Here is a 12,786-nt window from a genome sequence, read left to right as displayed (position 1 = left end):
ATGACAGATTAATACATTGTTTTTAAAAGTGTACCGAGATGTTTTAACATGCATTAATTTAGTTTATCTTTTTTCAGATTGTCTTTGTTGAATACACCTTCATTGTAAATCAAATTAAATCTTTCAGTCCTAATAAGACAAAGTTGGTTGCTGATATGTTCCCTGTACTGTCCCGGGGTGGGGGGATTGACAAACAGTTCGTTGTTCAACCATTTTAATGATTTTTTTTATTATTATAACCCACTGTATAATAGCAAGGATTGTATATAAAACTGAAGAGATGTAAATATTTATGTGGCTTGCTTCAGGGTTGGTATTACAAAAAAAAAAATCCACATAGTTTAATTCTACATGCCCACCAGCAAGCTTTGTGGATAGCAGTGTAAAAATGAAAAAAGAGACACTGCCTTAATGTTTAAATAAAAAGCTTATTGCCATTCATGGCCTCAGAGTGCTGGTATTTATTGATTTGTGTTGAATGTTCTCTTTTTTTTATTAATTTTTCCCTGGAGCAAAACATGGCAGGTCCAAAGTAATGAATGTACTGAAAGTACTGTATTTAAAGAAAGTGAAATTTTTACCAGATGATGGTGCATGCGAAAAACCACAAACGTGAACCTCATTGTGGCCAAAGTCATTAAGATTCATCATCTGGGAACTATATTTAGTGCTGGTGCATCCGGTACATTTTATATTTCACAGGATAAGTGAAAACTGACCTGCTGGTGAAACTACAGGGGGAAGGCACACACGACAGTACAAGTCCACATACTCTGTCACATGGATGAAGTACTTACCCTTCCCTCCTGTTGTAGCTTGGCGGGTAGCCAGTGTTTGCCCGACTGCTTTGATTTGCATCTCATTGTGCAGCTTCTATGCTACTTTAATGACATGTTAGACTGCAATACTGTTCATAATGGACTTGGTTAGTGTGGGTCCCTGCTGTTTTACTGCTTCCCTTCTGATTTTCCAAAACAAAGCTGCAATACACGCTTTAAAACCACAGTCTATTAAAGTCGGTGTTCATATTGGGCATTGTTTTTATTTGTATTTTATGTTATTTGTGGGGAATAACAGACTTTTTAATGTGATGTGTGATGAAGGAATACTGGCCCCGAGCTTTAAGTCTTGTCATATGTTGCCCTCAGGTGCTCCACTCATTTGTCACTTTGAACTGCTACCGTAACTCATATTTTATTATGGAAGGTTTTATATCTTCAGGAGTTGAACCTTTCATTCTGACACTGAACATAGTACCTTTTAGTTATTCCATTGAGTCACTGTGGCCACTAATGGATTGTTAATATACTTTAACCTTGCTATAAAAATAAAATAACTGAGCATGATTCATTGGACTTTATAGTTACTGCCATGTGTGCCCAATTAAGCTAGTTTGATTCTGAAAACTGCTTTTGCATCTTTGTTTATTACCAGACTCTACTTTCATACAATTTAGTGTTATTGTGAAAATTCCTGCCCCCGCTGCCATAACCACTGCCCTCTGACACATTCCCACTACAAGCATCTGCTTGGACCCTTCTATTCCCTGTTATTCACCACCTGGCCACTAGATGCCCTCGGTCTCTCCTACTGGCCCCGTAAACTTGACCTACAGTACACATCCACAGCTGCTGCTCATTTCTGGGGCAATGAAGAAGAAATGTAAACAGTAAAAACTTTTTTTTTTTTTTTTACACGTTTATGTGTATTTGTGTTACACATAGGAGAGTATTAAAGAGATAAATGTAATGAATGTAAAATAAAATTGATTAGATAAAAGAATACCACAACAAATAAAATGGGATGAAAATCAATAAATAGGCACAGATGTCAAAATAATTTAGATGTCGGTTTTAGGTTTGGATTTAGAAACACTGACACTTTCAGTTGTTCCCACATCCTCATGCAGACTCTTCGAATGGCTCAGACCATAAAAACTCAAATCTAAAAGCAGCTTCACCAAAGGTTCGTCCTGAGCTTCTGAACATGTAAATATTCTTAGCAGAGGAGCTGAGGAGCTACACGGGAGGCATGTCAGACAAGTAGGTGTATTAAAGCTCAGTTCTGAGTCAGAGATAATGGAGATGTTTCTGGGCTGTTTTCATGTCATGCAATCCAGTAAATTTAGAGTCATTTGTTTTGTATCTTTCTTATTTACATTTATATCAAAAGCACCAACTAAAATAAAGTGTGATATTTAGTGTCAATGCAAAAGATAAATTCATAAAATTCAGTTAAAGTGGAAAGAAGTTTGGCATTTACTGATCAAATTACAATCTATAACTTGAAAAATGGTGCTTGTCATGGCAAACCCACAGAATTGTCACCTGACTCATTCTCCTCAGCTTTAAGAACATTCTAGCTCACTGTTTAGGTTTAAGGGACAACAAACCTCACTCAGATGGGTTTTTTTTACATTTCTTTTCCATCAGTACAAGAAAATAAATAAAGAAAAAACTTAGTGACCATGAAAAATAAATATTTATTAAATCAAAATTCTGAGACACTTTGACTTAAATCGGAGTATTTCTTCCACCAGTGGTTGACACTCATAAAAATGTAGCAACTGTTAAATGTGAAATGTGCCAAGTGCAGTTTGAGATGTGTCCTCATCTTTGCAGAAGCTGGAATACGCTATTACAAATGTTAGCTTTGTCTATAAATCCTTATTTAAGAGCAGTAGGACTTGTCTACTACTGAGAAATAAAACACACCCTTTCCACTGCGCCAAATGACAAAGTCAGCAGCTAGATGGTAGACATTAGGAAGATGTTTAGGAAGGTGGATTTGGTGGAAACTGAACTGGAGCAGAAAAGTGAATATTCATCAGATAAACAGAAACACACCTCAAAATGAATGCTGCAGTAATTTGTCTGCAGGACGTGGAAACCAGCAACTGTTTGTTACTGTACCACCAGGGGGAGGTCTAATCCCATCTTTAGGTAGTTTATTGTAAGTGTTTAACAGAGAATTCTGAAGGTAATTGTTATATTGTAGTAATGCTAGTATTAATGTTCCAGAATCCATGGCCATGTTAATGCTGCAGCTACTCTGGCTGTGATGAAGTGCCGAGTTCTCAGTGGCGGTTGTACAAAGTGCTGTTCAGCTGCCATTTGAGCTGCTATTGATCAGGTCTCCTGTGATCTGTGCACACAAAGATCACACTGTATGTCTGTACTGAGCCCCTCTTTACATACTGTACCTCCCTGGGCTCTCCAGGGTTGCCATGTTGTGATATTAAGTACTCAGATGAGTCAAGAGTGCAGTATGACTAATTCATCTTGTTTCCTCCATATACCGCATGTAGTAGCTGGAGTCCTTTTGATAAATATGCTACTTCCAATTTGTTACAACTGTGGAATTTTTAAAGTGTCTGTTGTGCTAGTTCTGCATGGAAATACTTTATACTTTTGGCCCACTACAGTGCAGATAAATATTGTACTTTATACTGTGCTACATTTATGTGGGCACTTTAGTTTTAATGCTGATTAAAACTAACATGCAATAGAATCAGCCTAATAAATTTTATAGATTACTTAACAGTATATAAAATCAGCACCACCTCAGCCAGTTAAAACAGTCAGATGCTACTTTAACATTACTGCATTAATATACGGTGTATCTGGTCATCTTGTGCTTTCACATTTAAGTAAATAATACTTGAGTAATATTTTCAGCGAATGACTTTTCCACAGTCTGGTATTGCTACTTTTATTTCCGTGAGGAGTCTGAGTGTTCCTCCCACACCCAGAGGAGCAATGTTTTTCATCGCTGCTGGTAGCCTTTGTTGGCTCATTACTACTTGCACCAGCTGTCAATCAACTAAAAAGTGTGAAACCACAGGGTGGAATGTGTGTTGCCTTCCCACACGCTTGTGCGAGTGCATGAGAACAAACAAAATGACAGCATTGTTGATTAAAAAAGCAAAACTGTGCTTTGTAACATTAGCAGCCAAAAATTCCACCAGGTACCTTTAGGTTTCTAATCAGATATTGCACTTATGCTGCTATACTTGGAATATGTAGACTACTGATAGATTGAGAGTAAATCTGGGCAAGAAACCCATTTCTGAGGACATCAGATAAAACATTATTTGTATCTCTGTACCAGAGGGAAGTAGTACATCACTGAGCAAAGATTTATGTCCCTTAATAAGAAAGTTCTTGCAATTCTAGTACCTATTTAGTATTTGGAGGAAACACAATGCCTTTGACAAATAAGGTCTTAGTAATTGTAAAACTGTGGTCAGGCATGTTTGCTACTTCACCACTGGGAGACGCCTCAGACTTATCCAACACCAGAGAGAGATGGATGAGGCGCTGAAGGATGTGAGCTGTTGTGGAGCCCCTGAGGCCCCGATCCAAAAACCCTCTGCCAAACACTAGCGGCTGTTATTTTAGCAGCAGTCTGATATTTAAAGCCTATAAATAAGTACACATACAGGAAGACTGGCACGTTAATTGAAACAGTTTTCTCTTGTACACAGAGTCAATTCTCAATTTATAGCTGATTATGCTTTATACCAGATTTATATCACAATTGCTTTTTTGTCTTGTTTGGGTTTTGGGAAGGTTGCACTACTAATGAACACTGATCCGTTTTCTTAACTCTGCATCATCTTAAATTAAGCTTCATGAAAATCATTTTGCAGCCCATTCGAGATAAACGTGTTTTCAACAGGACACTGCGCTATATTAATGTATAACCCTCTCTGTGTCTGGTGAACCTCCTCTTTTATTCAGAGAGACAGCATTAAACCTGTGGTAAACAGGAAAACACAAGGTCCTGTGATCAGCATTCCGCAACAAATGTACAGTACTCAAAACAACAGAATTAGGGTTTGGGAATTTTTTTTTTCTTTATTCATTCGGGATATACATCTTTTTAAATTACTTTCCTTTGATCAGAACAGAAACGATGATTGACGTACAAAAATATAAAGAGAATTATGAAGTGCCTCGATGCCACATATACAACAGGAAAATACTTACAGTAACAAAATCAAGTGTAAGGAAACACAAAGTATCTCACATACAACAACCGATTTGACACCCACCGACTTTCTCTCATCACTCTCTGACATTTCACAGACCATCAAAAACATAGCACAACTCTCCAACATGTTTCCAGGCACTGCTGGTTTGTAAAAAAGCCATCTCAAGAACAATTTCCTCATCTCATATATATATCTTCTGCGCCTTTTCCCTCTCTTGCTCTTTGTATTCCTACTTGCTGTTCCCTTATTAAAACCCATCTTACAGTACTGATGCACTGCCTCCGCTTCGTGCCCTCCACGTCCTTTCTACTCTACACTTATCAGGAGGGTTTTTCAGACTATACAATAAAACAAGCTCAGAAGCTCAAGACCTCAACCGAAAATTGGGAATACAAATTTGCAATAAAATAAAAGTGATACCTAAAAAATTCTGAGGTAAAACCTTAAGTTTCATATTTGCCATGTTCAGTAATCTTAAACGTATATATATGACAGACATTAAAAAAAGTCATGAAAATGCTCAATAAAAATCTATCATACATCTTGAACAGGAAAATCTAATGTGGTTTCACTGCTCCACTTTTTACATGTTGGTAATAACAGAATCCTCTTGTACTACTTTGGATCACAAACTGCCCAATGTGACAATTTGGTGATATCTGAAAACAACTGGAAACACTCAGTTGCACCAGTTGTTTGTAAGTTCAAATCCAGTTACAACTTAGGTTTTTTGTTAGTGAGTTACACATTTACACAATTATTAAATAACCAGTGTACACCCAGCATCAACCAGGCGCAGACGTTACATAGCTAACTGAGCCAACTGCTTGCTAAAGAATGACATCTGACCTGACACCAAATTAAGTTTCACTAAGGTAACAACATGCTTCAAATTACTTAATGTTACATTAATAATCTCAGATTAAAATGCAAACAGCAATAGCTAGGTTAGCATAATCAGATATTGCGTGAATACTGACACTGAAGAACCGACATTTTCCATGTATGCACTAAAACAAAACAAAAATCCCAAAGGATTAGTTAGTAGTAGAGTTGAATATGCGGCTTGCTCCCCTTAAACTGTAAATTTAAGTTGCGATGCTACAGAGACTTTACTAGTTAAGATATTCCTTAAGTTTTAAAGGTGCAACATGATTTAGTAACTCACTAGTTTGGAGCTAACTACTGGTTAATTCACACACAAACCCATTGTTGGATTTACAAATAGCGGGTGCAACCCAACAGAGAAGACTGGGCTTTATTTCAAAAGGCTAACACTGCAGTGCTTCACTGACTGCTTGTACTAAAACATCCAGACAAACTACCTTTGGAAATAGCTCTGGTTTTTGACTTGTGGAAAAGTAGCCTACAGGTGTTGGCTGCTGCATCAGGCTGTTCTGTACCAAGAGCTGTGACAGAGATGTGTTACAAACTGTCAAACACTTCCCTCTGACTGACTGGTTTTCTCTCTCTTCTTCTTTTTTTGGTGACAAGCTCCAACATCTGGCACCAAAGCAGATTAAAAGCAAACTGTTATACTCACTGAAGGGAGCAAACCATACAATGATTGCCGGCATTTTTAAAAGGTCCAGAAAACATGCAAGCATGCTCTCAGTCAACTTATAACTATAGATGATGTGGCCCTATGCCCATAGTCCTAATGGAGCAGCTTAATTAAGATTCTAAGCATTAAACTCTTAATTAATAATAACTGAGGTTGTTTTTTCCTGAACTCTAACCCTTCTTGGAGGCTGAACAAGAAAGTTAAGTTTAACGGTTGTTAGAACCAAAACTGCATTCAGGTGTTACAACCAAATGTTGCAGAGAAAAACTTTCAAAACCTAGAAATCTCCAGACTAGATGAGCTGCTGTTGTGTGTGTTTTAACTATTTTAATTAAAACTAAAACAAAAACAAGTGTTATGTCTTTGTGTGTGGAGTTAGCACAAAGACAGAAACTGTTCAAACTATCTTTGGTCCAGTTTTTCAAATGCAGGACTGAAATCCCCCCCCTGCAATGTCAAGTCCATTGAGATGACAGTGATATATGAAAAACAAGTGCAATAAAGCCATATTAGAAAGCTTTGCATTGGTGTAAATCAGTTTGCGCTGAAATCCATGACACACGTCACTTTGACTCTTCTCTGCATACACAGACATCGACCATCTGATCATGACCTTCACTGAGGTTACAGTCCAACCTAAAGCAGCACAAAGACCGCCAGTTTGTCAGCCCTTGTATTAAATAAGACATTGATTAACCAATGAAGTGCAGCTTTAAACTGCAAGAAGACCACCTCCCTTTTTAAAGACTACATCAGTAGAAAGTCTGAATATGCTCAGATGAGAGGTCACTAAAGGGTTCCCAGAGTTTCCTCCGTGGTGAGTAAAGATGAACAGAGCAGAGCTTTTAGGGGTCCGGGTATTACTTGAAGTATTTTCCTTTCATTATGAGCCTTGCCAAGTTTCCTGTCCTCCCCCCTGCACCCCCCACAAAAACAAGATAATCACCAGGCAGCCCTCTCCCCTGTGCAGGCTGGCCTGGTCTGGGCTCTACAAGTCCTCTGTGTAGATGATACAGGGACTAGTATCTTCACTTGATTCCAGCTGCACCGTGGAGACAAACCAGCGGCGGGAGCCTGTAGCATTGTAGTTGAGCGTGGTGCGATAAATGTTCTTGGCATGTTTCGGGTAGATGATGGTGGTGCTCTGGTAGCTGATGGGCCTCTGCCGCGGCTCCAGGTACACCTGGGACTTGTAGCTCCTCCAAGTGCAATTCTGCACTGCCACCACTGTCTCGCTGAAGGAGGTGGCCGTGGGAATGGGGGCACAGTAAACCCGGTCCCGGTAATGCTTGTCGGAGTTGTACTTGACCTCGGAGCTACATCTGAAAGGATGAAGGTGACAACTCTTTAGAAACACATGTAAAAATGATCACTAGGTGGCAATGTTGACAAGAGAATATTGATCAAAATAAGTGAAAACAACTCCACATTGCAATCAGTGCCGTGCCTTGTGTGTCTGAGCGCCCTTACTTGATTTCCTGCTCTGGTTTGGGGTTGACTTCAATGCTTTCTCCAAAGAACACGGGGTACCTGCGAGTTTTTAGGTCTGTTCCTGTGGAGTTCAGCAGCAAGTAGGGCAGCTGTGCAGGGGAAACACAAGAGTCATAGTCTCACAAAGTCACCTAAGAACTGCTGCACTGTTTGTAACCAGCCTGCCAACATGGCCGCGGGTTTCAGCAGAACTAGCAACTCAAATGAAAACAATGCAGTCCCCACCCTCTCCAGGAAAACACACTGCTCGATCCTCCCTCGTGAGAGCTCGCCCATTTGATGGCACGGCTATTACTACAACAACAATCAGACAACAGCAGTCAGGGTAACACAATTTGAATTCAGATAATCACACTGTGGGAGTCCAGTCAAATGAGCAGTTGGTGTTAAATCTTTCTCACAAGCTTTCAGTGCAGCTCAGGCTGCCTCGAGACATAACTCAGTAACAGCCTGGGTGTGTATGTGTATGTATGTGTGTGGCTTACAGATGTTGAGGCCCATAGAAACTAAAAAAACGAGACCTTCACTTCAAAGAAACAAGTCTCTAGAGCAGCTGGTAGTCAGGCTGCATGGGGATGATGCTGTTTGAAAATGATAACAAGGTGATAGTCCAGGATTCTTCCTGCCACAAGGACCCAAGATGTCTTGTAGGAGCTTTAAAAATTAAGTGAAAGTCCGTCTTTAATCAAAGACACATGCTTTGTCTTTGTCATATTTCTTGGTTCTGAATCATGATTTTTATGGGTGAAAATGATCAAGCATGGATGTGTGAGGGTGTCAGGTTTAATTTTCATTACACTGACTAATTCATTCATTGGCTAACTGTTTCAGCTCTTACATGTTCTTGTATGAATAATCTACTGAACAATACTGTCCTACTAGGTCTAAGTAAATCAATAGTGAGTACGACAAACACAAATTTAAATTCTTATATCAATCACAGGAATTTTACTTAATAGATTAATTCATAGCACCTTTTTAAAGTTGTGTACAACACCACATGGTTGAGCTTCACTTCGTTATAAGTTGCTGATGACACAAGATAGATAGATTGCACTCAACCAAGTGCATGAACCATGCACGTCTGTTGGTGTACTGACCCTAGACCACTGTCTGACATGGCCCCCTCTGGAGCAATAAAGGAAAAACAAGGCTGCACCAATCAGAAACAATAATAGTGTCATAACCTGTGAGCTGAGGTTGTAATTGACCCATTTTCTTACACGTGTCTTTAAACACTGACCGGTCTGAAATGAATGCCACCCCGACCACAGCTAAAGCACCCCTCACGTTACAGAGGGGAGCCTGTCACATGCTGTGGTTTGGCCACAGTTAAGCACAGATGCCACTGTAGGGGACGAGCAAGAACAGGCCAAGGGCAGATTGTTGTGTGCAGCTCGTCTTACCCGCAGCCTACAATCATCACTACAAACTGTCTGAATGGTGGAATAGAACTTGCACAGCTGCTAGTTCTGCTGTGCAGGACTGAAAATAAAAGAAACGAAATGTTAATCTGCAGACCCTTCATTTGCTGTGCTTTCATGACAAGCAAAGAAACACGTCAAGAGTATGTGACTGCCTTTCTGCAGCTGCTTCGCCACAGAGAGCATCCCAGGTATTTCTCCACAGTGTGTTCTGGAAACTTCTGCAAAGCAAACACTCATGAATAGAGGGTAGGTTACCTCCAGGCAGTGGATCAGCCAGTATGTACACAAAGCATAGCACCCCTGGAAGCACATTACCGCCCAGGAAAAATGGTCTGCAGCTGAGCAGCCCACACAGCCTACAATGCACAATGCAGAGCTGCTGAGAGAAACGCCAACTCAAACACACATTTCCATACGGTTGGCTGTTTGGGGAAGTGAAACTTCTCAATTTTTACTTCCTGTGTTTGCGGGGACATTAACCTGAGGGCACCTGTACCAGCAGAAGTAGATTTTTTAAAAAGCCATGAGATCTTTCTGCTGTCTCTTCCACTTAATCCACAGACAGTTGAGCCACCTCTTTGAACGAGCTGAATACACAGCCTTGTCCACCTCTGAAACACTCTAAACTACATTACCACACTTGTGTTTTTCATGCATCTAATCTCTCTATAAATCTATTCATTTGTTAGGCGATGGAAGTAGAAGATGTAATTATTCTGCATCTGCAAAAATTTGAACCAGGTCTGAAAACAGACAGGCTGTCTGAGCATGTATCCACGTTTAATTTCGATCTGTGAGGTCATCAAACGCTTATGCAATGGCCTGCAGCTGCTCTAATAAGTCCCTGCACCTCAAAATACACGTTGAGCATTGTTCTTAGATGGTATACAAAAACAACACAAGCATAAATTTGGAAAGAGAAAAACTGTGCATGTGTATGCCCCCTCTGGTCTTGGTACCCGGCGCGTACTCAAACAGCCTTTTCCTGATGGAACCGTTTGAGTCTTTTCATACACACAGACCAATGGACGGGATTCGAAACACAAGCATGAACAGTCCTTATCAGGGCTGATCTTTAAAAGAGAAACCACAAAGCAGAGGAGCCCTGCTAATCTGAACCTCCAGAGGATTAGAGGATGTCTCTCTGTTTCAGGCCTCAGCAAACATCAGCAAACCTCAGCAAAATGTCATGCAACTCCCAGGGTGCAGCATTTCTGAGGCCTCCTTTAAACACTCTAAAAGCCACCCTGGCCTGTGCAGACATGTTCTTAAGACTTCTGAAACTGGGAGTGACCTGGAAATGATTTTCAATCAAATCAGCTATGACATGTGTGATGGACAAGTCACTGCAGGATGAGCCATTAAAATGCATTTGTCCTCTGTTATTTTTGTTGGACTGTCTTCAGGTAATTATACACTGATATTGCCGTAGGCTGCGATGACTGTTTGAGTAGTTCATTTAATGAACGATTATTTCAGACACTGCTGTAGATATACTGTGTATTTGTACAGTTTCACCTTAGTCAACTGCTACTAATCCAGAAAACAATTTAAAAACTTCAGGAACTAACACAGACAAAAGAATTTAACAAGCCCATAGGCTTGAAAGTGTCATGTTGACTGGGCTTGTTGGTCTGAGCAGGAGCTGGCTGAGACTAATAGCTAACAGTCCTGTTATGTGCAGGGACACTGGAACGTCCCTGATTATTACTGATGCCCCACAGCTACTGTTTCTACTGCTGCCACATCTAAATCAATCAAGACACCAGCTTCTAGGTGTATTTTTTACCTTTAACCAATCATTCATCTTTCATTCATATTGAAACTCAGATCAATAAACTTTATGGTGTTCCCTCTGATACCCTGCAACCCTATTTTGATAGATCCCAGTTTCCAGCTTTGCAAGTGACCTGAGCCTGTTACTGTTCACAGATTTTGCAGGCTCAAGAACAAAACTGGTACAACAAACTATAAAGAAATGTTAAAAAAAAAAAAAGTTGCTCATTGCATGACTTTGACACTAAGGTGGGGGATGAGAGTCACAAGATGACTGTCTGATAAGAACTGGAGCTACTCTAAAGGGGTCCCAAGATGAAATCTGTGGAAAATGTATTATACAAAAAAGACTTTTCTCTATTTACTGCTTTCTGTTATGAAGGACTGCAGAATTTTATCAAAGAAGTACTTTTAAAACTATGAAACAATGTGAGCATAGAGTATGATTCTTTGGTTAAGGTGCTCACTAGACAAAAACATATGGCACCTGTTCACATGTCCCCTGGACATTTGTATTAAAGGGCCACAGGTTGGGAAGAACTGAAATAACAATCAACCAAATTTGCCTCTCTGTTCATTTAAAGTGGTTTCAGCTGAGGCTCTTGAAGAAGCTAAACTTAGAAGAGACAAAAACCTGACTACACAGTGTACACACCTTCATTCAGATGTTACTGAAACTAGTAACTAGTGCTATAAAACTTGCTGTAATATTACTGGAATCCCCTGGATTCCTGGAAAGGACCCCTGGGAGTCTCTGGACCCCAGTTTGAAAACCCATCTGGGCCTAATCAACTCACTGACCCTCATGACACTTTGCAGTTTGGGCCCAGCTGATGCACCGGAATGAAAAGAACGAATTTTTCCTGGATTATTGGAGCCAGTGGCATCTTCAACACGAGTGCAGCATCACACGTTTGTAACTAAGGAATTCCGAAATGCTTCCAGATGTGGTGTGAGTGAAATCTGTTTCTGGCCAAAACTAAAATGCTATCAGATTTTCAGTGTATTCTACAGCAGCGTCATTATTTGGCTGTTAGACCTTTTTATACTTTGATCCAACGTGTCAGTGAGCTGACTGACTGACTGACTGACTGACTGACTGCACAACTGTTGTGGACACAACGCAGGTCAAGTCACTGCTGGCAGATTACAAATGTGATTCAAATCATAACGTAAACATGGTGATGTGTTTCTTACCAGTTTGCCGTCTCTGCTTTCCTTTTTATAATATCCATGATGGCTTTCGACGGGGGTCGTGCAGCTGCCGGAGCGCGACTCGATCAGACCCGGGGAGAGGGAGCAGAAGGGCGGGCTGGGACTGGGGGGCAACCCCGAATCCGGACTGTCGAGCAGCCCTTCCCGGTTCTTTCCTTTCAGACTATCATCCATCGCTTGTAAATGTAGGTGCCCCACCATTTCGGGGACGGCTCAGTTGAAAAGCAGCCCAGTCAAAGTCGCACTGACAAGTTCTTTCTTTCTTTGCTTGAAGCGCTCCAAGTTGCTCCTAGGTAGGAAAGAAACGATCCTACACG

The 12,786-nt window shown here is 40.4% G+C and overlaps 1 protein-coding gene across 1 annotated transcript; it reads right to left on the bottom strand.

Annotated features, from left to right (window-relative positions):
* Window positions 1–4,841: 4,841 nt before the first annotated feature.
* rflna (refilin A) lies at window positions 4,842–12,780 on the bottom strand. The gene is made up of 3 exons (XM_020590269.1): window positions 12,452–12,780; window positions 8,031–8,140; window positions 4,842–7,882 (listed from the first exon to the last, which is right to left on the bottom strand). Exons 1-3 carry the CDS (start codon window positions 12,668–12,670, stop codon window positions 7,549–7,551), a joined length of 663 nt encoding a protein of 220 aa, XP_020445925.1. The 5' UTR covers window positions 12,671–12,780; the 3' UTR covers window positions 4,842–7,548.
* Window positions 12,781–12,786: the final 6 nt, after the last annotated feature.

Source organism: Monopterus albus, unplaced genomic scaffold, assembly GCF_001952655.1.
Source record: "Monopterus albus unplaced genomic scaffold, M_albus_1.0 scaffold12.1, whole genome shotgun sequence".
Lineage (NCBI taxonomy): Eukaryota > Metazoa > Chordata > Actinopteri > Synbranchiformes > Synbranchidae > Monopterus > Monopterus albus.
The sequence above is the reverse complement of the archived record's forward strand: the minus strand, read 5'-3'. Positions and strand labels throughout refer to the sequence as shown.